The sequence below is a fragment of the Zingiber officinale genome, chromosome 1B (genome assembly GCF_018446385.1).
Source record: "Zingiber officinale cultivar Zhangliang chromosome 1B, Zo_v1.1, whole genome shotgun sequence".
In the NCBI taxonomy this organism is placed as follows: Eukaryota; Viridiplantae; Streptophyta; class Magnoliopsida; order Zingiberales; family Zingiberaceae; genus Zingiber; species Zingiber officinale.
Window position 1 is genome coordinate 158,459,395 of NC_055986.1, and position 27,691 is coordinate 158,487,085.

The following is a 27,691-nucleotide window of genomic DNA, read 5'->3' on the forward strand; positions in this document are numbered from 1 at the left end:
TTAATCACTATCATTATCTGAAAGAGACAATTGATCATCTGCATCATTATCAATTTTATCATCTTCATCCTCATCATTAAGAAAACTTTGAGTACCCTAGCCAACACCACTTGTGCATTTGAGATATTTGTATGTTCATGTTCAACATCTAATCAACAAAGTTGGGATATCTCTAAGTCTTAACCAACTACTGAAGTTGCTTCATTAGATGATATATCTTAGTTAGACTCAATATTGAAATTATTTGCATATTCAATTTCTTCTAATACTTCATCAATTTCAGTTACTTCATATATTTTTTGGTTTAAACCATTTTCACTACCTTCTAATGGCCTCCACATTTTATATCATTTAAATAATAAACTTGGCTTGCTTGGTTGGCCAAAATGAATGGGTCATAAGCGTACCATATTTTAGAAGTGTCAATACATGAGACCAAACTCTTCAACCATTAATTTTTTTTAGGATTACATTGAAACCATTCGCACTAGAATAAGTATACTTTATACCTAAAAGAGTAAAATAGTTGAACAACATCCTTCAACACTCCAAAAAAATGCAAATTATCTCTTTATACCTGAAATTATTTTGATGGTCTCTTTTTTCACTTACTCAAGCTCCTCCTTTCCAAAATGTGAGAGCATCCCATCCGGCGAGATCTAAGCATCCTGAGATGTAACACGGATTAGAGCTTAGGCTAGTCTATCAGCATGACCCCTCCAATGCTCTAGTCAGTCATTGATCAGAGAAGGAGAAGAAGTAGAAGACTAAAGAAGAAGATGAAGAAGAAATCAAATAGAAAGGAGCCGCCTCCACTTGCGAGAAGAAGAGAACCAACTTGCTGATACCTTACCTCTCCTAGTTCTTATATAGCTATCAAAAAGGCATCTCTAAATCGGATCCTTCATGTCCTTCCCATTTTCTCTCATATGAGTGAAGGTACACAACCTATGAGAATCCATTACTCACTTATCCATTCATCGATCGCTATGTGTCGAGAGGAATGAATCAAGGGAACCAGATATAACATCCACTACTTGCCTATCCACTTAATGATTGCCATATCTTCACAACTAGAAGCTTTAGAGACTTTGCTGCTTGGTAGAGCCTAACTAATTGCTGAGTGGGATTTATTTGTATTACTCAAGATAACTTGAGTATATTGCTTGGAGACACTTGGTGATATTGCTCGGCAAAACATAAATATATTGCTCGGTGGAACTTTGCTCATATTATTTGGGAGAATAGGCTAATTTTGAGGATATTATATCTTCATGTGTATTGTAGAGTACTGTAGCACTTACTGTAGCAGTCGAAATTGGGATTGTTCAGAACGATGAGGCTAATTTTATGGAGTACTATAGTGTAATAACACTGTAGCAATATTGTTACTACATCACTTACTGTAGCACCTCAAATTGGAATTTCTCTAGAAGATGATGCTATTTTTTTTGGAGTACTATAGCATAGTAACACTATAGAAGTATTGTAGCAACATTGTTCCTCTAGAAGCTAAGCAATATTTTATTTGGAAGAATAATCTGATTGGTTTGGAACACTGTAGTAGTGTTACTGTAGCAGCTAAGCAATGGATTGCTTGCTTGGGAGAACAATTTGGCTTGCGGAGTAAGGTATTGCATCATGGTTATTGTAGAACCTGAGAATGGATTGCTCGGGAGAAGATTCTAGCAACTTGGGACACTCAGGGATAAATCTCGATACCATTAGTCACCATCATTAGATGATGGTATGCTAACCCCACAATTCTAAGTAGTTATGCGAGAATCACGAGACCTTGTATGGTATCTGGTATGGGTTATAGCAAGTGGATCCAGAAGGTGATGTGACGGTCAAAGTCAGGATAGAGGATCATTCCACACCTAGTTCTGTTGATCGCCCAGCCTCAAAGTTTTCGGGTCTTGTACGCACAGCCCTAAAGTAGGAAGCTCGAATAAGGTCGACCGGCTACAAACTTAGTTTGATATAAGGATTCTAAGACTTTACTCTGAAACTAAAGAAATAATATGCTTGATCAGTAAATGGATGGTTGGGTTCAAAGGAGCCCAACCGAATGAAAGGCCAGCTGGGCGTAGCACCCTTAGTCTCATAAAACTCTAAATATACAATCGGCCAGATAAAGGATGGTCAAACATATGTTGGATTAAGATGTGCTAGAGGGGGGTGAATGTTGGTACCCCAAGGTAGTTTTGATATGATTAAACAAGTTAAGTTAGATCCTGTTGTGTTTAACCTTGTGTCTAAGTATGCAGGAGCACAGGAAGTCAAGCAAAAGGCATAGCTAGCGAGAAGGACGACACGGGAGAGAGCCAACAAGCTCGGTGCATTTGAGGGACGAGGTGCTGTGGAAGAGTACGCGGGAATATGAGAAGGAGGCGCGCAGCGTTTTCGAGGGTCGAGAAGCCGGAGCGGAAGGTTGCTCGAGAAGATCGGAAGTTGGGTTCGAGTGAGCCCTATTTCGGATGGATAAAATCACCCAAGCAAATGGAGCCGGAGTGGAAGACCCGGAACGAAGCGAGCAATACCGGAGCAGAGGGCCCGGATTGAAAAAAGTCAACCCTATTGACTTTTAGGGTTCGGGCGTCCGGACCCATTCCAGGCGCTCGGAACCTCATTTTATCCACTTCGACGTGGATGTTGATTGTTGTGTCAAGGATAGAATTCTATCCCACTCTAGGTACTAGAACACTTCTAGGTGCCCTGACCAAGGCTATAAATATAGTCTTGGTCCAGAAGCTAGACAACAACAAGAATTATTGAGCAACACTTGTACACGCTTTCCTCTTTGTTTAGCTTCTTCATTTTTGTGTGTAAATTACTGTAAAGAGGCTTCTCCACCTTAAGGAGAATGTAGTGTGATTCATTTCCTTGGATTATGATGTGCATAGACTTTATACACTTGTTTAGCATATTTTGACGTACATTCTTATATTTTATACATGCTTTATCTATGCACTTTCATGCTCCTTGCTTTACTTTTAGCATAATTACTTTTCTTTGTTCGAAGATTTGCTCTTGTGCATTTTCTACTTTCAGGAGTCAAATTTGGAGAAGAATTAATGCTTGTAGCCAAATCTACAATCAAACAAAGGAAAACGACACTTGCTGTGACTCCCACACGACCATGCCAAAGGAAAATGGCCTTGGCCGTGTGGAGATGACAGGGCCGTGTAGCATCAGCAGTAAAGGAGAATGACATGGCCGTGTGAAAGCCACATAGCCGTGCCACTCTTTAAGCCAACCAGTACACGGGCATGTAGGGTTAAACGACCGTGCAACCTTTCCAGAGCCAAAGAATGACATGGCCGTGTGAAATTTCCAGAGACGAAGACTGGCTAGGCCGTGTGGATCTACACGATCGTGCAATCCGACTAGGACAAAGCATGGTACACCCATGTGAGAGTCACACGGCTATGTGACCTTGGTCGAGAAGGAAGTTGGCAAGGTCTTGTGAAATTCACACGGTTGTACCACGTTCTGTGTGTCGCCCAAATACCCTCTTCTATATAAAGGGCTTCTTCCTCTTTGAAATGGGAGATTCTCCCTTTGGGGGGAGATCCATTCTTGAGGCTTCCTTCCACATCTTGGGCATGGTTTCCAGCGATCAAGAGGTGTTTTCGTCCAAGATTCGACTCCGATAGCATGGATTGGTTTCGAAGATCACTCGTCGTCTTTAGATAAGCATTTCTATTCTATCTTCTTAATTGAGATTGGAATGTTTATGATCTTCTTGTCTTCTATTCTTTTCTTGTATTCTATGGAGTAGATCTTATTGTTCTAGGATGGAGGGAGTATTTATGATGTAAATTGATGTAAGATTCAAGGATTTGACATCTTCTTGATTCAATGATGTTGTTATGTTTTGTATCAATTCAATCTTGTATGGATTGTTGTGTTTTGTACCTAATTACCATTCTTGATTGGTTGCTTGTATTTTTTATGGAATCTTGTAGAGGAATTCTCTAAATTGTATGACTGAGGGGCATCGTGATAGGGCTACCCCACTAACGGACATTTAGGGGATCACCTTGAGGGGTGAAGTAAGAACCTACAAAGAAGTAGGATGGATTGATGTGCTGAATTCTATATCTTAATGTGAATTGATTAGTGAAGTGTTTCTATGTTATATGACCGAGGAGCGTCGTGACAAGGCTACCCCGCTAACGGACTTCATAGGGATCATAACTATTTTATTGCTTAAGGTTTAGATGAGAGTCCTTGACCGGTGTTTTCTGTAGGAAATAACCGGTGACTTCTTACAAATACATTATAATTGAGGATAAGGATTGGTAGATTGTATTACATTGATTGATATGGGTTATGATGAGTGGACCCTTTGCAGGAGAGAAAAAAGGGGTAATGAGGACAAGGAAGGCGGAAAAGAGCAAGATAAGGATTTAGTAGGTTGCCCGGAAAAGGGTTTGACTAGGTAAGAATGTTGTTACACGTTTGGCAGGTAAAGAATGGTTGAAAGTAATGGATTGGTCGAGTATATGAGACCGGCAGGAAAATGCCGACTGAGTATAAATAGCCAACTGAGTATAGAAATATTTAGCTTCATGTAAAATGAAGACATAGCACGTTCGACAGACAAAGACCGATCGAACGTAGTAGACCGACCGAGCATATGAGTTCGGCAGGCAAAGACCGGTCGAGTGTAAGAGACCGATCGAACATAATAGACCGGCCGAGCATATGAGTTCGGCAGGCAAAGATCAGCCGAGTGTAAGAGACAGATCAAACGTAGAAGCACTTAGGATTAAGCTGTTTTGAATGCTTATATATGCTCGACTGGTTAATCTCGGTCGATAAGGTAGGATCAGTCGTGCTAAACAGACCGACCGAGCACAGAGGCATTTAGTCTCGTATGATCCTTAGCATACAGCCGACCGAGGGAAGGTGTACCGAGCAATAGTATTTTTATACGCCTGACTGTTAATCTCGGTCGATAAGGTATGACTGGCTGGGCCTATTAGACCGACCGAGCATGAAAAGTAGATCGAGCATAAAGGTCTTCAACCTTGCACAATTTCTAGTATATTTATAATAGTAAAGTCCTGGTCGGGTATAAATAACCGATCGAGTATAAAATACCGGCCGAGACTAGTACGACAGAAGATATTTCTCATATATACAGAATGGGCTTATGTGACTAACCAAGTGTATGTAACAGGTGAACCATAAGAATATGTGATCATATGATAGCTTAATTAATTTTGCGACAAATAGCTTCTAGAAGTCTCCACAGGTGTGCTAAACGACAAAGAAGGTATATCTGGGGTAAGAAAAAGATTCCTTAAACTATTATTACAGTTTTGGCTTACGCCATCTCCTAACAAACTTTAACAAATCGGGGTCCACCTCATGACTATGGAGGTTAGATGAGGTGGAATAAAAAGGGAAATCCTCTCCACTAGCCAGGTATGCAAACATACGCATTGCATCAGAATCAAACCCTAATCTTATTTTTTTTGTACTTCTTCTTCTTCTCCGAGGAACTAACTTGAGCGTCGGAGGGCCTAGCTAGGGATTCCCACCCCGGTTTTAGGTCGCTAACACTTTTTTGGTTGGTCTCATAGTGCGCAGGAGGTGGAGATCATCCATTAGACCGCTGAGCCTTCACTGATCCACGGTGTTCCTCATCGGAGTTGGCTTTCCCATGGAAATACCTCGCCGGAATTCATTTTGCGAGGTATTGTTCACAGATCTGCTTTGGTTTTCTCGGATCTATTATTTTGCATTTAGGCTCTTGTGAGGTCCGTTGTGGGTTTCTCGAATCCTCCACTATTCGCCGACATCAGAGTTATAGTTCATCACCGTCCCTCATCGCCCAGCGCTTCATCCCGCAAGCTCTTAGATAGGATCATTGATGAATATCACAAAGAAACCAAAACTCCTAGAACCTTCACAAAACTAAGTTCCTGCATTTAACCTTTTACTTCTATTCTTTAGTTGTTTCTTAGATCATATAATATTTTCTTTGATTGGTTAGCTAATTCGCTTTGAAATATCTTTAGTGGTTATAACCAGTCCCTGTGGATTCGATATATTTTTATTACTGACAACGTAACTATACACTTGTGGTGCGTAACAGATTAACAACCTCCTCGGTTGTAACCAAGTAAAAACTCTATGCCTAGGTTTTTTTGTTCATTTAATTGTTTTTATGCAAGTGTTCTATTAAGTCCGAGAAGGGTTCGTCTCTTTTAATTATGCAGGGCTATTCAACTCCCCCTTTTAGCCGGCCAACAGTCCTAACAGTGAATATTACTCATGGCTATTTGTCATTTTTTTAAAAACTTTGGAGTAAAATATAGCGGAAAAAACAGAAGAAAGCAAAGGCGACACTAACAAGGTAGAGTTTTACTTGGTTCGGAGCCTTTGATGACTCCTATTCCTAGGCCCACAATCGTTGATCATTTTTATTAGGCAATCACTAATAATTCGAATAATGATTATAAACTTGAAGTACAATAGTAATAAAATCAAGTTACCAATAACAAAAGAAGTAGCAATTTTTTGTCAATTGTAGGATTAGCATTTGGGCGTTGTCGAATAGTTCTGAAGCAGCACACAAGAGCTGAAGTAGTTTTGAATGATGTCAAAATATCTATCCCCGAAGCTGCTAGTTGAACCCCATTTTATAGCTGAGCAAGACCTGATCTAGATCCACTAATCTCAGGATCAGTCTTTGACTCGACACTGATCGATCAACCGATCCTCCTTGATCGGTTGACCGAACCTTCTACATCTATCTAGCTTCCCATCCAGATGCTGCCACTTTGGATAAAGCCTTTGTTCAATCAACCAATCCCATCGTTCGATCGATCAATCCTGCTATCCTTGCTGGCCTATCTGGTCAGATCAACCTGATTAACCCAGTCCAATCTGTTGGTTGCTACTCGAAATATCGTACCAGTTCCCCTGTACAAAAATTTTGTACAAGTCCTGAATCTTTCCTAACAACCTATTGTGCTCTTTAGAAATTAATTTTGGAATCGCAAACAGAACTTAACATTATTGATTCCAAATTCAACTTATCTGTTCTTAGTGGTTTAGATTTGGATCGCAAACGATGCTTAACATTATTGATCCAAATCCACCCATGTTACAAATTTGATTAAATATTTATTTCAGAGATCGGCTTCTAGGTTAAACATGGCGAGACACTAGGCCTTCTTGGTTATGGGAGCATTCACCACTTCCTAGACAAAGTCTTTCAACGAAATTCAATATTTAATCTCCTTATAGTAACCCTAGGTTTAACCATTAAGAACAATCGAATCACAAGATCGAAAAAACAAAAGAAACACTAAATCGAATCATAAATTCGAAACCTAGAATCGTAAGCCTCTTGTGTTTGGTATTTCAAAATTCATACAAAGAAAACTAGTATGATGCGGAATAATACTACTAGTTATACCTTTCTTTGTAAGCAACAACCTCTTGATCTTCTATTGTATTTCTCTTCTTTTCTTGGGCGTCATGTGAGCGACGATCTACCAAGAAGAAAACCACCAAACCTTCCTTGCTTCCAAGTTTCGGCCACCACCACAATGCTCCAAGGGATGCTAGAAAACAATGTCTCCTTCCTCTACTTCTTCACCTCCAAGCTACCGGCCACCAAGTGCTCCACAAAGGAAGATGCCGCCAACCACAATGAAGAAGAGAAAGAGAAGAGGTAGGGCCGGCCACCAAGGATGGAGGAGAGGAACAATAGAATAGGTTGTGTGTCTCATGAATGCACCCTCTCCCCCTCTTTTATATTCCTTGGTGAATCCAAAAAAGGAAAGTTTTATAACAAAAATAAAACTTCCTTTAATTACTCTATATTGGCCTGCCACCTCATGTAAAATCAAATAAGGAAAGATTTAAAACAAAAAATAAAATCTCTCTTTTATAAATCCCTTTTGTGGTTGGCTATAAAAGGAACGTTTTATAAATTAAAATCTCTCTCTTTTAAATCCTTTTATGGATATCTATAAAAGATAACAGATAAAAATAAAACTCCTTTTATATCATGGTTATAAAAAGAAAATTTTTGTCAAAAAATTAAAATATTTCTTTCACATTATAGATAACTACAAATAAGGAAAGATATCTAATCTCTCTTTTAATCCTTTGTAGAAAATCTATAAAAGGAAAGATTTTAAAATTTAAAACTCTCTTTTAAAACCATGTGGATGAAAACATAAAAGGAAAGATTTTATCAAAATTTTATTTTTAATAAAATCTCTCTTCCCTTTTCACACTTGGCCGACCCCTTGCTTGGGCACCAAGAAAGGCTTGGCCGACCCTAGCTCAAGCACCAAGCTTGGCTTGGCCGGCCCCTTGCTTAGGCTCCAAGCAAGGATAGGGGCTGGCCCCTAGCATAGGCTAAGAGGTTAGGCTTTGGATGGATATAAAGCTATATATAAGAGGCTACAATAGGGACCAAGAGGAGGAATTGGTTATGGTCTCCCGATGAACTTGAGCTTCCCATGTTCGCCCCGAACACCCAACTCAAGTTCATCAATAATAACTCATACCACTAAATAGCTATTATTGAACTACCGCACCAATCCCAAATTACATTTTGGGCACTTTCTTATCATGAGTGTGTTAATCTCCCTGTGTTTAAGATGTAGAATGTCCACTAATTAAATGAGTTACTGACAACTCACTTAATTAATATCTAGCTCCAAGAGTAGTACCACTCAACTTCATTGTCATGTCGGACTAAGTCACCTACAGGGTTTACATGACAATCCTTATAAGCTCCTCTTGGGGACATCATTAACCTAGATTCCTAGGACACAGTTTCATTCTATAATCAACAACACACCATATAAACAATATCATTTCCCAACTTATCGAACCTATTGATTTATCGAAATAAATCGCAACCTTTGATAAATTAAAGAAATAAATATTAAGTATACGTACTTGTTATTATATCATGATTAAGAGTACACACTTCCATAATAACAAAAGTCTTTTTCTTTTAAATAGTCAGTATAAAAAGAAACTACCTTAAATGGTCCTGCTCAATACACTTAGAGTATACTAGTGTAACCAAATTACACTACGACTATTCCAATGGTTTGTTCCTATCCATCTTAGTCATGAGCTACTGTTTATAATTTATAAGGAATTGATAACATGATCTTCTGTGTGTGACACCACACACTTTGTTATCTACAATATAAATTAATTGAACAGCTACACTTAGCATATAAATGTAGACATTTGACCAATGTGATTCTTTATTTCAAAAATAAATGTTTACAAAAAGCTAGGCTTTTAGTATACACTCTAACACAATCAAGTCGCTACTTATACACTGGTTGGTCGACTGAACCCAAGGTCGGTCGACTAAACTCTATGTTCGATGGACCAATCCCTTGGTTGAACCTGATTAAGTCACTGCTTATTTGATCATTTTTCTTGAGGGTTCGATCGACCAATTAGGATGTTCAGTCGACCGAACAAGCCAAAATTCTAATCTATAAAGTGTTAGTATTCCTGTAAAACATAGTTAAAATAAAAGAAAAATAACATGTAAAGATAATTTTTGACAATCATCGGACCATCCGGTCCTGACTTTGAGTTTTCCTAAAACTGTAGGTCGGACCGACACCTACTATTCACTCTTTGGAGAACATATCCTCACCTACTCCTCTAAGAAGAGTTTACCTTTTTCCAGACTAGTCCTCCAAACCATTTGGAATTTTACTCAGCATCCTAGACTTTAGGAGTTTTTCACTGGACGCCCGATCCCCGACCGTCTAGTCTTTCACCTGGTGTCCGTGACCCCCAAGATTTTCACCTAGAGTCCTCGACTCTAGGATTTTTCCTGACGTCCTCGAACTGCTAGGATTTTTCCCAATCCCCTAGACTAGGACTTTGTTACCTGACTGCAGCTAGGACTTTCCATAACCTAGGGTTACCACCTCCTAGGACCTAGGGTTACCTCCCCTTAGGATTTTCCACCTGCCTATAATCCACTAGGACTTTTGCCTGAGAACACCTAAGACTTTCTCACAAGCTCAATCACACTTGTTAGATCACAAGACAACTTAACTTGTGAACCCTTTGCCATAATCAAAACTCAGGTTCGATCGTCTACTGCTGCCTGCACCAACACATAAGGCTTTCTATGTACGCTAGGCCAGGCAAAGGCCGGCCGGGCTTAACGCCTTTAGACTTATAAAACTCTTAATATACAACCCAGTCCCCTAGACCAGGACTTCGTTACTTGACCACAGCTAGGACTTTCTATAACCTAGGGTTACCACCCCCTTGGACCTAAGGTTACCTCCCCTAAGGGTTTTCCACCTGCCTAGAATCCACTAGGACTTTTTCCTAAGAATACTTAGGACTTTCTTGCAAGCTCAGTCACACTTATTAGATCACAAGACATCTTAACTTTTGAACCCTTTGCCATAATCAACACTCAGGTCCAATCGTCTGGTGCTACCTGCACCAACACATAAGACTTTTTGTGTACGCTAGGCCGGACAAAGGCCGGCCAAGCTTAGCGCCCTTAGCCTTATAAAACTCTTAATATATGATCAGCCAGATAAAGGCTGGTCAAACATAAGCCTCTATGTGTGTGCCCATCCAGGTAAGGCACCTTATTGGGCTTAGTGCCCTTAGCCTCATAAAACACTTAATGTACAATTAGTCGGATAAAGGCTAGTCGAACATAAGGCTTTCTGTGTATGCCCGGCCAGGCAAAAGCCCCTTGTTTATTAACTAGTGATCATGCACACATGGCTAGGCCCCTTATACCAAGTGAGATAATACAGGGAGAGATCTAGGGAAATAAATTAGCCTAATACAAAACAACACAAAACAACCTCGACATGCCCGAGGGTTCAAATCACACATAAACACAAAAAAGTCATAATAGTTGGAACTAGGATGTCTGCAACCACAGAGTTAATCTTTCTTACACATCCTACGATTATCCTGCCTAAATTTATATATGATCAGTGCATAATTTAACCAAAAACCAATCACACAGATCTCGAAAACTCGCTCTGATACCACTTGAAGGTGCTGGAATTCCGTTCTGTTTCAATTTCCCTGTACAAAAATTGCACAAGTACAGAACTTTTCCTAGCAACCCGCATGTTCGATCAGACATGCGTTTGATCAATCAAGCAAGTTCTTGACAGATCAAAGCACACCTTGATCGAAGTACAAGACCGCTGGCCTCTTGTGTTGGTATTCAAAATCGATACAAAGAAAACTAAACTAATTACGCAGCGGAATCAAAGAACTAGTTGTACCTTTTCCTTTGTAGCTAAAGACCTCTTGATCTTCTATCGTATTCCTCTCCTCTTCTTGGGCGTCGTGTGGGCGACGATCTACCAAGATAACAAACACCCTTCCCTTTGTTGTTTCCAAATCTCCGACCACTAAAAGAAGCTCTAGGATAAGGCACCTTCTCCTCTTCTTCTTGTTTTCCAAGCCGCCGCCCACTAAGGAAAGCAAGAACCGCCAGCCCTAGCAAGGAGGAGGAGCCGTCGGCCTTAGCAAGGTGGAGGAACCGCCAGCCCTAGCAAGGTGGAGGTGGTGCCGGCCCTAGCAAGGGATAGAGGTGGCACCGACCCTAGCTAGGGATGGAGGTGGCGCTGGCCCTAGGAAAGGAGGGAGGTGGCGCCGACCCTAGCAAGAAGGTGGTGCCGAAAATCAAAAACAACTACAACTACTCGTGGATGGGTGGATGCGAGACTTTATATAGAGGCTAAAACAAGGACCTAGAGGAGGAATTGGTTTAGGCCTCCTGATGTGCTTGGGCTTCCTGTGTTCGGCTTGAACACTCAACTCAAGTCCATCAATAATAACTCATACCACTAAAGGGTTATTATTGAACTACCGCACCAATCTCATATTACAATATGGGCTCCTTCTTATCATAAGTGCGTTAATCTCCCTGTGTTTAAGATATCGTATATCCGTTAATTAAATGAGTTACTGACAACTCTATTAATTAACATCTGATTCCAAGAGTAGTATCACTCAACTTTATTATCATGCTAGACTAAGTCCACCTGCAGGGTTTACATGATAATCCTTATGAGCTCCTCAAGGGGACATCATCAGCCTAAATAATTAGGATACAGATTCCTTCTATAATCAACAACACACCATATAAATAGTATTATCTCCCAACTCATCGGGCCTATTGATTTAACGAATAAATCTCATCCATTGATAAGTTAAAGAAATAAATACTAAGTATACGTGTTTGTTATTATATCGGGATTAAGAGGACACACATCCATAATAACAGAGGTTCTGTTCTTTTATGTAGTCAGTACAAATCAAACAACCTCAAACGGTCCTGCTCAATACACACATAGTATACTAGTGTAATTTTATAGTCAAGACAGACTAATACTAAATTACACTACAACCGTTCCAATGGTTTGTCCCAATCCATCTTGGTTGTGAGCTACTATTTATAATTTATAAGGAACTGATAACATGATCTTCTGTGTGACACCACACACCATGTTATCTACAATATAAATTAAATGGACAACTGCATTGACATATATATAAATATAAAATGCAAACATTTGACCAAAATGATTCTCATTTCAAAATATTTCAAAACAGATGTTTATACAAAAGTTAGGCTTATAGTATACATCCTAACATGAGGGAGCAGTAAGCATCGGTTCGACCTAGGGTTTCCAGACAAAAATCTGAATTTAGAACTGGACAGTTTGAAGACTATCAAATATGTTATTTATTATGTGTATATTGTGCTAACTTTGTTTTTTTGCAGGGTATGGTTAGTTTCTTGGACTAATGTATTTTGCAGGAAGCGAATTGGACGTGTTTACCCCGGATAAACAGTACCTGAGGCACCCTCCATGGAGCTTGGTGGCACCTCAGGTGACCTAGAGAAACAACCTCGTAGCAAGGCGTAAGGGCGCCCTCATGGAGCTTGAGGGTGCTCTGGACACTAGCGCGAGGGCGCCCTCCATGCTGTTGGAGGTGCCCTCAAGCGGATAAGTCATGAAGTAGTCGTGTCTTATTGACGCTGCATTTTTGACGGGGTTGAGGGCGCCCTCCACGGGCTTTATAAGCAGGTCTCGAGCAGCAGCTAGGAAACAACAAGAACTCACAAACATTCTTCTGTGTGTTGCTCAAAGGATGATCCGATAAAGCTGTAATAAGATACCAACGAGCAGAAGCTTCAAATTTCTTTATTCTTAATTGTCGGTATAAGTTTTCTGTACTGCTTTTATATTGTACTTCCAAGTGCAATTTTTTGGACTTATAGTGATTGCCCGCCAAAAGCGATCAACGATCGCAGGCTTTGGAGTAGGAGTCACCACAGGCTCTGAACCAAGTAAAAGAAACTTGTTAGCGATTGCGTTTGTTTCTTTTCTTTATTTCGCTGCATAATTCTGAGTTTTCTGAAACGAACGAAATAGCCACGAGCGCTATTCACTACCCCCTCTAGCGTTTTCAATACAATAATTCGTATCAGAGCGGGGTTGCTTTGAATAGGTGAAACCACCATTCAAGCAATTTTTCGTGGTAGTTTTCAATTTTTCGGAGTCAATCGGAATCGATAAAATTATCGTCTTCCGATGTGATTTTATCGCAATCGAGTTTTTCTCTCGAAGTTGGTGCAACACCACTCGAGTTCGTTTCATTATTTTTCTTTATCCCGCACTACTAAATCCAAGACCTAGTCTTGAAACCAAATTCCTTGTTTTCTTTGTGTGCGAGATTTTTTCTAAGATGGCGCATCAAGAAGGTTATAGCACAGCCCGACCTTCGCTCTTCACCGGCGAAGATTTTGGCTATTGGAAGGGCCGAATGGAGTCTTACCTTCAAACCCAGCTCGAGATGTGGATGATCATCAAAACTAGTGTCACACTCCCACTCGACGGCACGGGAAAACTAGTTTCATGCGAGAACTAGGACGCAAGCGTAATAAAGAGGGTCGAAGCCAATGCCAAAGCAACGTGCACTCTTCAATGTGGGCTGACAAAGGAAGAATTAAATCGAGTCGGTCCATTCTCAAGTGCGAAAGAGCTGTGGAAAAAATTGATCGAGCTGCACGAGGGCACTTCTGATACAAAGGTAAGCAAATGTGATTTGCTTTTAAATAAATTGTATAATATGAAAATGCAGGAAGGTGAGTCAGCGAGCCAACTTCATGCTCGTATACAAGACCTCCTCAACGGCCTCCACGCCATCAGATAGAAGGTGGAGAACCACGACATAATCAATATAGGGAGAGATGGCACTATAGAAACCAGTGCCCTACTCGTAAGATTTGGCCAACACAACCAGAGGAAAAGGAGAAATCGATCTGGAAAGGAAAGAAGCACATTGAATGCTCCAAGTACAAATGAATGAGTCACTACAAAAGTCAATGCCCAGAAAGAAGACCCAAGAATCCACAGGGAGAAATTAAGGTTAGTAAATTTACATTACATGAAAATCTAATTTTTCCAACACATGTCTGTACCCTAACTAATCCTGATTGCACTAGTTTAGATTTCTCTCAAAAATTAGATATGCATGCTAATAATGTAATGAATAAAGTTAATTCAAATATAAATAAGAATAACTCAAAATTACTTTTAAAAAAAATTAATTCTTAAAAAATTAGAAAAATAGAATAATATTTTAAAAGATAAAATTAATAAATTAGAAAAGATTGTTAATAATTTAACCAAATTATAAAATCTAGACTTGGATTACAAGTTGAAGGTAAAACTTAAACTCTACAAGCCAAATTATAATCAAGTACCTTTTAATCATGAAACTAATCGATAAATACTAAATTAATCAGTAAACTCATAACTCAACTTTAAAGTTAACTTAAAATTGTAACTTGTTAACTTAACTAATAAATGCTTGATTTGTTTGATCCATGCATAATTACCATAAATATGCATATAAGTAATTAATTGATAAATATCATTCGTGATTATTAGTTGCTTAAGGATAGATAAGGACTTAGGCTTGATCCACACTTGACTAGTTAAATCTAAGATTTTCAGAAAGGAAATTAAATATTTAATTTATTTAAAAGGCTTTATCTAGAAGTGGTGGATGATCCCGTACCCAATAAGGCCTAGTGTCTCGCCACAGCCTGGAAGCCAATTATTGAAATAGATATTTAATTAACTGATTGTTAAACCTTAGTCTAACTTAAATGTTAATCGATCCTTAGATTGGAATTTAAATTGAAGATTAAATTAACCATCTCACAAAACTATTAAGTTTCCCTGGCTGAAAATCAAGAAAATGGTGAGATGGACCGAGGTTTAAAATATAAAGTAGTTAACCAAACCCAAATTAGTTAAACTCAATTAAGTTAACTAAAAATTAATTCAATTAAACTAAGTCATTTTAATTAATAATTAAAATCTAATTAATCATAATTAATTTTAAAATCATAATTAATTCCACAATCTTAATTATTTTCACAATTATAATTACTTTCAAATAATAATTAATTTCAAAATGTTAATTATTTTAAAATTATAATTAATTTTAAATCATAATTAATTTCAAAATGTTAATTATTTTAAAATTATAATTACTTTTAAATCATAATTAATTTCAAAATGTTAATTATTTTCAAATCATAATCAATTTTAAAATGTTAATTATTTTTAAATCATAATTAAATTATAATTAATTTTAAAATGATAATTATTTTCATTAAATTATAATTATTTTCAAATCATAATTAATTTTAAAAAGTTAATTAGTTTCAAATCATAATTAATTTTTAAAAAAATAATTAATTTCAATTAATTCTAAAATCCTTAATCAAAGTAAATTATTTTCAAATGATTTAATTTTCAAAATCATAATTATTTTTAAATATTGTTTAAAATTTTTTAAAATTCAAAATTTAATTAATTAGACATATATGTTTTCAAATTCAAACTTAAACTCAAATTTAAAATACTTTTGTCTTCAACATTTTGTAATCTTCAAATTCAAACTTATATTTTAAAATATCAAATTTAGTATTTTTGAAATCCAAATTTAACTTAAACTATTTTTGAAATATACTTCTATATCATAAATATTTTTCAAAGTTAAAGATAAAATCAACTTAACTCCGTCTCACACACACTCATAAGCTGAACATGCTTGACAACATAGAATGAGCGAGATGAAAAATTAGGAAAATAAATAATAACTTTTATATTTATTTTACATGGTTGGACTCTAGGACCCTTAAACATTTTTTGCATTAATTAAGGAGGAGTGAAAGGAAGGTTAAGACATTATTTTTTTTTATTTTTTTTTTTAAACATTGGTTTTAAAAGTTAAAATTTTTAAAAGTTCAAAATACTTCTGAAAGAGGAAGTTTAATTTTTTAAATTATTTTTGAAAAGAAAAATAAATTATTTTTGAAAACATAGAAACTAAGTTTTGGATAAAGTATTTTTCAAAGAAATCATTTACTTAGCTAAGTATTTTTATGAAAATATTTTTAAAGCTAAGTTTTTATCAAAATATTCTTATAGCTAAGTGTTTATTAAAATATATTTAGCTAAGTTTTTATTAAAATACTCTTAAAGCTAAATGTTTATCAAAATATTTTTAAAGCTAAGTACTTATCTTAGTTTTTATCAAATTTTTTGAACTAAGCTTTAATCAAAATCTTTTTCAGCTGTGTACTTTTAACTAAGCCTTTTTCAAAACCACTATAAAGCTAAGTATTAAAGCTAAGTTTTTATCAACTTCTTTTGAAAGTTAAGTCCTTGACAACATAATTACTTTTAAAGCTAAAATTTAGCTAATTTTTTTTTTTGGAAAAAGCTAAAACTGTTTCAAAACTTAAGATTAGCTAAGTTTTTTTTTAGTTAAGTAATTTTCAAAGCTTCAATTCAGTTAAGTCTTTGTTGAAAAAGGTAAAACCTTTGTTTCAATCAATCTTCTCTCCTTTTTGATATATGTTGGGAGAGGGGGAGAGAAAAGTTAAAAGTTAAGAGTTAAATATAATTTTTATGAAAGGGAGAGTATAAGGGAGTTTTTTTTATAAATTATTGTATTTATGCTCATGCTTAAATTCCTTTATTTATTGTTGTGTTTTACTTAACTTTGAACCGTGTTGACATAATAAAAAAGGAGAAGATTGTTGGTGCATCAAATAATTGAAACTGAGTTTTGATTATGCCAAAAAGTCCAAAGTTAAGTTATCTTGTGATCTAATAAAATTGATTGAGCTTGCAGGAAAGTCCTAAGTTATCTTAGGCAAAAGTCCTAGAGGATTCTAGGCAGATGGAAAACCCTAGGGGGAGGTAACCCTATGTTCTAGAGGGCGGTAACCCTAGGTGGTGGAAAGTCCTAGCTGCTGTTAGGCAAGTGAAAAATCCTAGGGGGAGGTAACCCTAGGTCCTAGGAGGTGGTAACCCTAGGTTCTAGAAAACCTTAGGGGGAGGTAACCCTAGGTCCTAAGGCGTGGTAACCCTAGGTTATGGAAAACCCTAGGGGGAGCTAACCCTAGGTCCTAGAGGGTGGTAACCCTAGGAAGAAAGTATAGTCAGTCTAAAAGATTGGTCTGACAACAGGTAACTTCTCTTGAGAGGAGTAGGTGAGGACATGTTCCCTGGTGAGAGAACGATAGGAGTCGATTTGACCTAGGATTTTTAGAGGAAATCCAAAGTCAGAACCGGATAGTCCGAAGGCTGTTACAGTTATTTACTTACATATTATTTGCTATGTGCTAACTCTATTTTACATAAGACTAACACTTTGTGTAGGGTTAGAATCAACCAGGATCGGTCGACCGAATGTCTGGATTGGTCGAATGAACCTCCAAGTAGCAAGATCATAGTTCCAACGAGTGGTCAACTGAACCTCGGGATCGGTCGACCGAACCGAGGATAAGTGGTGACGTGGTTGAGCCAAGTTGATCAGACCAGATGAGCTGGGGATTGGTTGACCGAACAGTAGGATCGGTCGACCGAACGAAGAAACTCTATCCGAGCAGCAGAACCTAGATTGGAAGGCTGACCAATTCAGATGGGATTGGTCGACCGAACTTGGGTATCGGTCGATCGATCCGGTTCGAATCAAACCTGATCCCGAGATCAGTTGATCTGGATCAGGTCTGAAGCAGCTATAAAAAGGAGCCTTGACCAACACTATAATATAACAATTTCTACACAATCAATCTTCCAAGCTGCTAGCCACGTCGAAACAACTCAACAACGCTCAGTTGCTATTCCAACAAATCGACAAACCAATTCATAATCATTTATTGTTGATATAATTTGTTTTAATTTCAATACTTGTACTTATATATTTGTAAAGAATTTTGGATTTATAGTGATTGCCCAACGTTAGCGATCAACGATCACGGGCCTTGGAATAGGAGTCGCCATAGGCTCCGAACCAAATAAAAGAAATCTTGTTAGCATTGCTTGTCTTTTTCATTCTTTATTCCACTGCATTTACTTTGAGTTTTCCGAAACAAACGAGAAAACAACGCATGCTATTCCCCCCCCCCCCCCCCCCTCTAGCACGTCTACGATCCTACAAAGTCTAGTAAGTTTGGAGGACCGGTCTAGCACAAGGTAAACTCTTCTAAGAGGAGTAGGTGAGGACGCATTCTCCGAAGAGGGAATAGTAGGCGTTGGTTCAACCTAGGGTTTATGGTGAAATTTGAAAGTCAGAACTAGACAGTCCGATCACTATCAAAATAGATTTTACTTTACATGTTATCTAACTATTTTCTAATATATGTTTTGCAAGAACTAACATATTGCAGGTTGAAGAGTCGGCCTTGATCGGTCGACTGAACCACTGAGTGAACAGATCAGATTCCAACTCACGGTGAAGTGTTGACTAGGGGATCGATCGACCGAACAAGGAGGTTCAGTCGATTGAACATGGATTAGCTTCAGGCTGGGTTGATCGGATCAGATGAGTCAGAGATCACCGACAGGATCGGTCGACCAAATGCAAGGATCGGTCGACCGAACGAAGACTCTTATCTGAGTAGAAGCATGTGGATGAAAAGTTGGGTAGGTTCAGAGGGTTTGGTCAACCGAACACCTAGATCGGTCGATCGATCAGCTTTGAGTTAAAGACTAATCCCGAGATTAGTGGATTTGAATCAAGTCTGGCTCAGCTATAAAAGGAGGGTCGGCCAATAGCTTCAGACAACACACTCTGAATGATCTTCTTACGTGCGCGCTGCTCCGGAATAACTCAACAATGCATAACTACTGCTCTGACAATCAACGAACTACTAATCATTTATTGTCGGTACACTTTATTTTTGTTAATACTTGTACTTGCATATTTGTAAATCCTTTTCAGATCTATCGTGATTGCTCAATGAAGACAATCAATGATTGCGGGCCTTGGAATAGGAGTTGTCACAAGCTCCAAACTAAGTAAAAAAAAATTGTGTTAGCATTGCTTTTGTTTTACTTATTCTTTATTCCGCTGCGTTTATTTTGTGTTTTCCGAAACGAGTGAAAAAGCCATGAATGTTATCCCCCCCCCTCCTCTAGCACGTCATCCATCCTACAATTTGTCTCCTACTTTCTTTAAATGCAATTCACTTCTAATCCCCATATCCTAAAAGTCTAACCTTGCTTTAAATGTATCCTTTGACTTTACATCTATATTTAATAATGTGCCAACCAAAGCATCACATATATTTTTTTCAATGTACATCACATCTAAATTATGTCTCAACTTTAAATCTGGTTAATACTTTAACTCAAAAAATGTAGACTTCTTTACCTAATCTGTATCATCCAATGATCACTACTATTTTTTACTTAATGTAGGATGCTTACTAGATGTCACCTGGGTAATGCATCTAATTGTGCTAAAATATTATAACCACTAAATCTTTGTTGTGATCCTTCTTGTTCAACCTTTCCATTGAAATTGTTTATTTTATGCCATGGGTTTAGCACATTCAAGAATCGATGGTGGCATGTGTAGCATATTTTACTTTGTAATCTTTGAGATTTAGTTTCATCAAGATATACTCGACATGCCTCATAACCCTTTATGCTCCATCTAGATACTGTTCCATATGCTGGAAAGTCATGAATGGTCCACATCATAATAGCATGTAATTGAAATATTTGTTTAGTCGATGTATCATATGCTTCCACCCCATCATTCCATAGCTCCTTCAATTTGTTGATCAAAGGTCATAAATATACATCTATCTCTTTCCTAAGTAATTTATGCCGAGGATTTAAAAGAACATAATCAAGTATGATGGCTTTATCATTTTTCATGGTGGCAAATTATAATTCATAAGTATAAAAGGTCACATACTATAAGCATTTGACATGTTTCCAAACAGATTAAAACTATTAGTAGTCAATCCTAAGTGAATATTTCATGGATTACCTACAAATATTTCATGTGACATGTCAAATTCTTTACATGATTCACTATTTACTAGGTGACTTAATACACCAGCTATTTCAACCTGCTTTTCTTTATGACATTTCATATCTTTTGATGTATATTTCACCATAAACAACTGCTCAAGTCTGGGCTTCACAGGAAAATATCAAAGAATTGTTTAAGAATTCTTTTTTTATTCATCCCATCATACTTGTATCTTGGTTCCTTGTACACTAGACATGTATCCTTATTCTTGTGCTCACCCAAAAATAATATACACTTATTCTTACATACATGTATCTTCTCATATGACAATCCTAACTCTTTTAACAATTTTTTTGTTTCATAATGAGAGTTTGGAATCACATTCGGTTTGGAAAATGTCTCTTATAATAATTGAAGTAACATATCAAAATTAAGATTTATTACTCGAGCCATTTAACACCTTCACATGCATTAACTTGACCAAAAAATTGAATATGGAAAAATTAGGATAAGTGTGATACAACTTTTTTTGTGTTTCTTCAAATATTGAGGTATAACTTCCTCCAATATCATTTACATTCATGTTTAATTAATATCATCTAATTGAGGTCTACTAGTGTTGATGTTTGTTGGAGATCTTAGACCGGCCAAAAGGGGCTGAATAGATGTTGACCCAAATTATTTGCTTCACTACAAATCATTAGTTGCGTAAGCGGAATAATAATGAAAACAAAGTAAAAGAGAAAACAAACTCTAACAAGATTATGTAACGTTGTTCAAAGATTACTTGCTCCTACTCCACGACTTGTCCTTGAGGTGGATGAACCCTTAATTCTTTGGTGGATTAGTCTCTAACAACTTCTGACTAATGCTTTCTCCTTCTCAGTGGAGCAAACCTCTCATAAGGCCCTCTTCCTCTTTATAAGATGTAGCTTAGGTTTAGGAGGAAGAGAAAGGCATGGAAGCTTGAGGGATGACTTAGTAGTTTTTCAATAAGAACTAGTAACTTCCTTCATCCCTCAAAACTCCTTTAAGTAGAGTGGAAAGAGTGGATCTCAATCAACTCATTTCATGCGCACCAATCGACTAACAAACTCATCAGTCGACTGGCGCTACCGTTGGATATAGCCAATGACTACTTCAAAGAATCAAGGATTCTGCCAATGGTCACTAACGACCACTAACCAGTTGACTAGTAGCTGTTGGCTGAGTAAACAGAATGCCTCTGTTCGCTCCCAGTCAACTACTCAGTCAATTGGATCAGTAGACTACCAATTTCATTAGTCGACTAGTCTCGATTACACACTCAACTCTCATTCTCTCTGGAGTTTCCCTTTGAAACCTTCTTCCTCGGCTTTCATCCCTCAGATGCACTCGATTCTGTGGCTCCTCTCTATGGCATCCTTCATATTACCTTGAAGTCCACTTCCCTTGGCTACACTCCATTGTTTCTCATCCGGTGGTCCCTCGGATGCCTTCCACATCATCCTTTACCTATCTCAAGGACTGATGTGCGTAATTTACATACACATTTATCCACACTTTATCTCACATTCATGGATTTATTTCAAGTATGTTCTACGCATTGGCACTTCCTTTCATCATTATTTCAACATAATTGCTCTTTTAGTTTAGAGATATGCTTTTGTGTATTTTGTTGTGACAGGAACACCTTTGGAGTGGAAACAGAGCAGAAACACGCAAAGGAGCAACTTACGAAGAATGGAGCAGAGCAGGGCCGTGCCTCTTGGCACGACCATGTTTCCTCACTTGAGAGCAATAAGAGTCTAGCCATGCCCCCAGGCACGACCGTGCGGAACAACCAGCTGCTAACCCACTTAAGACGTGTGGATTCACACGGCCGTGTGGTGGATCCAGAGCTCAACTCAACTGAGGCGTGTCAATTGGTACAGTCATGCCTCACCTCCCGAGACCAACCTTGCTGGGGTCGTGTGGATTCCACACGACCGTTCACCACACGGAGGCCAATAAGCTTTGGCTGTGCCCAAGGGGCATGACCGTGGCATGGCCCGCGGCAGGGATCGTGCCATCCCTATAAATGGTGGTTTCTCCCCCATTTGAAGGGAGGAAGTTTTTTCCCCTTTAGGGAAGATGATCCAAGCTCAGATCTAGTGTCTCGGAGACCTCAAATCAACTATCTAAGGCTGGATTCTAGTTCTCCATCACTCCATTAGTAGGGATTGATCCGAAGATCACTCATCGGCATTCACTAAGTCTCTTCTTCTCTTCTTTCTTGATTTGAAATTTGAGGCTTGCATTCCTTGTCTTTGGATTTGATTTCCATCTTATTATGGAGTAGATTTCTTGTTCTAGGGACTCGAGAGTATTTGTGATGTGGATATTGATGTAAAACTCTTGGATTGTGCCAATGCCCTGCTCAAGTAATGTTTTCATTCTTATTCTTGTTGAATCTAATGTGCATGTGTGGATTTGTGCTAATTTCTCATATTAGATTTGGTGGATGTGTATGGATTGTTAACTTAGTATAGATTGATCTTTAGATTATATGTCCGGAGGGTTCTAGTGATAAGGATTCCCTCTAAATGGACATCTAGGGATATATCTAGATAAAGGAGGCAATCCTCCCATGAGGGAGACTTAGCTACACTTAATAGGTTTTTCCTAATCTTGTGCTCATAGGTGACTTGAATGATTTAAGAATATATGACCGAGGATTCTTAGTGAAAGGGATTCCCTCTTAATTGGACTTTTTAGATTACCATCTCCATTTAGGAGCATAGGATGACAATAGGAATAGCACTCTAACACAGCCTCAGATTAGTTGGAATTTGGTTATGCTTCCTACATGTATGAAAATTGATGATAGGAAATAGATGAATCCAAGCACATAATTTATATCACATTGAAACTGAAACCCCCAGAACATTTCACTATTCAAGACTTCCTCACTTGATATTTTTAGTTTACTTTACTTTATTATTTTTGTGCAAAACACTCCTTCAAGAATTCATTATTTTAGCTATTTCGAGGTGAGAGTCTTTGAGTGTTTCCAATCCCTATAGGATCAATATTTTTATTACTAACGATGTACTCATGCACTTGTGGCTTCATAACAAGGACCCGAGCCCTAGGATGAGCTTCCCAAACTTGGTCACACCAAGCTTCTCATGTGTGGTTCTCCAAGTCCTGCATGACTCAAACATTTATTAAACTAATATAAAACCTAACTTAAACTCTTTGACATATATATCAAAACCATGATCATACCCAATCAAACCTAGGTCACACTACAAGAAAAAAGCTAAACAACAACGCTTTTTTGGCGTTGTCGTATGTACTTAAAAAGTGATGTTGTAGATGGTGTTGTAGAAAGTCATATCAAAGACAACGCTTTAAAAGCGTTGTGGTTGGTCACAAAGACAACGCTTTTTAAGCGTTGTCTTTTCGTTCTTAAAAAGCGTTGTTATAGATGCTGTTGTAAAAATGCACATATCAAAGACAACGCTTTAAAAGCGTTGTGGTTGGTCACAAAGACAACGCTTTTTAAGCGTTGTCTATTCGTTCTTAAAAAGCGTTGTTAAAGATGCTGTTGTAAAAATGCACATATCAAAGACAACGCTTTAAAAGCGTTGTGGTTGGTCTCAAAGACATTGTTTTTTAAGCGTTGTCTTTTATTACTTAAAAACGTTGTCTTTTTAAATTTATAAAAAATAGTGTTTTTCTTAATTAAATAGCAAAAATTATAAAAAATACTCAAAATTTACATATAATTGAATATCCACAACCACAATCATTTTTATAAGAAGACTATTTAACAAATAAATAAAACTTTATATTATACAAACAAAATGTATACATATTGATCCACAAATTAAATTTGTATCATACAAGTTATCCTTAACTTCATGACAATAATTTTTCAAACACACAAGTTTTACAAAACCTCATCATTGACTAACCCCTGTTGTTGGTGTCCATCGCATGGAATTGCTTCTTTAAGTCCAGCAATCTCTTCTTCTGAAAGGCTTTCAGCTATCACTCTTAGAGCCATCTTCTTCAACTTGTCATCAGCACACCTGGGGTTGTAGGCAATCAAGAAATTTTGTATGAAAACTTTCATACATGTAAATCTCGTACTAAATAATATGTCAATGTTATATATACATGTAATTCATACCGTAAGTGTGTTTATATCGTAACTGACAAGTTTTCTTTAGGGCCAACTTCTACTCAAGCTCTTTAAACACTGCATCAAAATAAAAAAATTGGCATTAGTTCTGTGCTAAATGAAAATCATATTTAAAGGAAAAAGCGGGAGTGCTGTAGATGGATATATTAACCAAGCATATTAATGTTTGACCTGTCTTTACAAGTTCTAAGCATATATATTAACCAAGCGGGAGTGCTGTAGACTCCGAACCAAGTAAAAATAAACTGTGTTAGCAATTGTTTTTACTTAACTTATATTCTGCTGCATTTTACTCAATTGTTTTTAAACGAACGTGAAAAAGCAACGAGTGCTATTGACATTAATTTTGAACTAGAATTAATTTTGAACTAGAATTTCTGTAATAGAATCTAACTTAAGTTATACCATGAGATTGACAATTATTTACACAATTGAGCTGAAGCAAGGTAAAAGTTCAACTTGACATGACACATTCACAGTCCCAAAATCGAGGACGACATTCTATTCCCTTCCAACACCCATGCGTCATGGAAATATATATATTAACAAACTGTAGACATTATCCTACTATCAAATTCTCATAAGTCAGAAGTTGGCAATGGAAATGTGAATGCAGTTCAATTTATGAATAGCTAATGATCAACTAAGTTGATTTTGGTTAGCTTTCCAGCGAGAGCTTGAATAAGAAATCGCATGCAGTGTACAAGATTCTTAGTTCACGAAATTCCATAAAAACGGGTTAATTATAACAACATTAACTTCCCATATTAAAAGATATATTGCATCTTTCAAAATAGGTTCACAAGAAACAAATCATCTAAAGAGGTCAATGCATGAAAACAAAATTCAAACAGCACACACCTAAGTTCGCTAACCATTGAACCAAGTGTACAATAAGCAAGTGGATTACATTTGTTATTTCAATTTTTATTCAAAAATACGATAATGATGAATAAGGAGAAATGAATGAAGTGCTGATAAAGATTTACAACTAGGCTTTTTTACCAAAAAAAAACTTTTAATTAAATGGATTTGCCTCGTACAGTAAAAAAAATCTTATTAAAAGGTTTTTCAAAAATAATCTTAACCATGGTAAATTACATTCACAATAACTTTCTAAATAATGAAAGTATGATACCTGATCCTCAAGGAATAATCTTGGCGGAGTACACCATGCACCGCGATGGAATTGATTGAAAGAACTGGTGCTGCTTAGTCCAGTAAAAGAGCTCACTTGGGACATTTGCGGACTTTGCTGCCCACCAACAGCAAGTTGCTCCTGCTCCTGATCTTGCTCCCTCAAAGCAATAATGTAATCATAGGTGCTGATTCCCTGTAAGCGCATCCATGTAGAGTAGCATGAGCTAGTTAAAGTGTCAATTTTCTCCAGAATTGATGAATAAACAACACCATATCGTTCAAATTCTACTATTTGTTTTCCACTATGGAAAATCTATCAGTTAAATAACAAGCTGTAATAGTTCAGTTGGATAATAAGTTTCAGTAATGCTCAGTGTATGGATGAATGCAAAGAATTTGAAAATATAAAAGATATATTCCTTGAAATAGAGATATTTGACCGGATACATAGGTTTGTTTTATATAAATGTAGGAGCTGTGTAACTGGTAGTGTTTGCTGTGTCACAAGTAGAAATATGAAAGTAGTGTACCTTTTTTATTAAAAGAATATGGAAGAAGAAAAGTTGTGCAACTGGAAGAGTAGCAACCATGGCTAATAAAGTGCACACAGCCTGCAGTATAGAGACATTATCAAATTAGTATCAGAACCTTGAAAAATCCTCATTATGATGTGTGATTTTCATTCATTTTCTCTTCTGAGTACTCACCACCACAATGATAAAGGGTGCCAAGGAAAAGCTACTACCCAGCTTTGAAACAATTTCAGCAGAAAATCTCCTTCTCTCAACAAAACACAGTATCAGCACAAGCATCCCAACAGCCCACTGCAGAATAAGCTGGGCCAAGGTGCACAAAGCATGGAGACCAATCAATAGTCAATCAGAATGAAAAGGACCTGACATAAAATGCATTCTATGTATCAGGTCCTTCACGTACTAAGAAAATAGTATCTTCTAAGTTGATGCACACAGATGATAAATCTACACTAAGAAAATAGTGTCAATCACTATGCATGATTAATGAATACAACTATTGGAATGGTAGGAAATATTTGTGCTTACCAAGAGAAGAGCAAACACCATGAGGATGAAGAACCTTTTGTAATTTTTTCTTCCTATGCAGTTATTGATCCACTACAAGGAAAGATGAATACTGCATATTACTACAAGATAACAAAACATATAAGGTTGTGAATGGAGAAAACCCTCACCCTGCAATGATGATCAAAGCCATCAACGCATTTGTCACAGACTCTACAATGCTTACTATATTTTAGAACCTGCAATACAAACAGATAGAAATCATTAGAGAAAAACCAAGTTAATATAAAGCACATAAGAACTTTATTTTCTTGAAAAGATTGTGTGGCTCATCGTAAATGAGATCTCTATCACCTTTCTCCCTAATAACCAATATTCTGAATTATCCATCTTTTATGGTTATGCATTTGTCCAAAGGCCATCTGATCAAGCAATCAAAAAAAGTAAATTACTCATCTTACTGTCCTATTCTTTTTAAGACATCCTACCACACCACATGAGAAGCACCCACATTGTTTTGGTTAGCCTAGAAATTTGCAACTTATCACCTCGAATCCCAACGGTGGCATCACTCTGAATTATTGCACAACTTCTCCATCCATAGCAATCCAAACACCAGAACACGAAATGGCGAAGAAATATTACCTTAGTTAAGATGGAAGATTAAAAGTATTGATCAGGAAGAGACCAACAACTTTAGAAGCCTCGAAGTTTTAAATTTTGTCCATGCTGGTTGGCACAGGGAAAAAAATTCATTCCATCTGCCAACTGGCACACGAAAAAGAACAAAACTACTGGTATGCTCCTATGAACTGCACCACCGCTTGCCGCCTTTAACACCTCATGTGTTCCTCTTTGTCGGTTGAAACCTACTATGTCACCTCATTGCCAATTGAAACCCACTGCATCCCCTCACGAGCAGTCTTCTGAACAGCCACCCACCGGATGAGGCCAATAGCTT

At 37.3% G+C, this 27,691-nt stretch overlaps 1 protein-coding gene across 1 annotated transcript; it reads right to left on the minus strand.

Moving 5' to 3' along the window:
* On the minus strand, positions 1-27,041 carry LOC122043713 (probable protein S-acyltransferase 22). The gene is made up of 6 exons (XM_042604309.1): positions 26,901-27,041; positions 26,752-26,823; positions 26,398-26,526; positions 26,221-26,301; positions 25,689-25,883; positions 1-96 (listed from the first exon to the last, which is right to left on the minus strand). Exons 1-6 carry the CDS (start codon positions 27,024-27,026, stop codon positions 1-3), a joined length of 699 nt encoding a protein of 232 aa, XP_042460243.1. The 5' UTR covers positions 27,027-27,041.
* Between the last annotated feature and the right edge of the window lie 650 nt (positions 27,042-27,691).

Excerpts from the sequence above, each read along its gene's own strand:
- LOC122043713 (XM_042604309.1), bottom strand. The coding sequence starts at position 27,026 with ATGTGCTTTATATTAACTTGGTTTTTCTCTAATGATTTCTATCTGTTT. Across the intron at positions 25,884-26,220 it reads ATATTCTTTTAATAAAAAAG|GGAATCAGCACCTATGATTA; the intron begins GTACACTACTTT and ends ATGCGCTTACAG. Across the intron at positions 97-25,688 it reads GATTATTCCTTGAGGATCAG|GGTACTCAAAGTTTTCTTAA; the intron begins GTATCATACTTT and ends GGTGTTGGCTAG.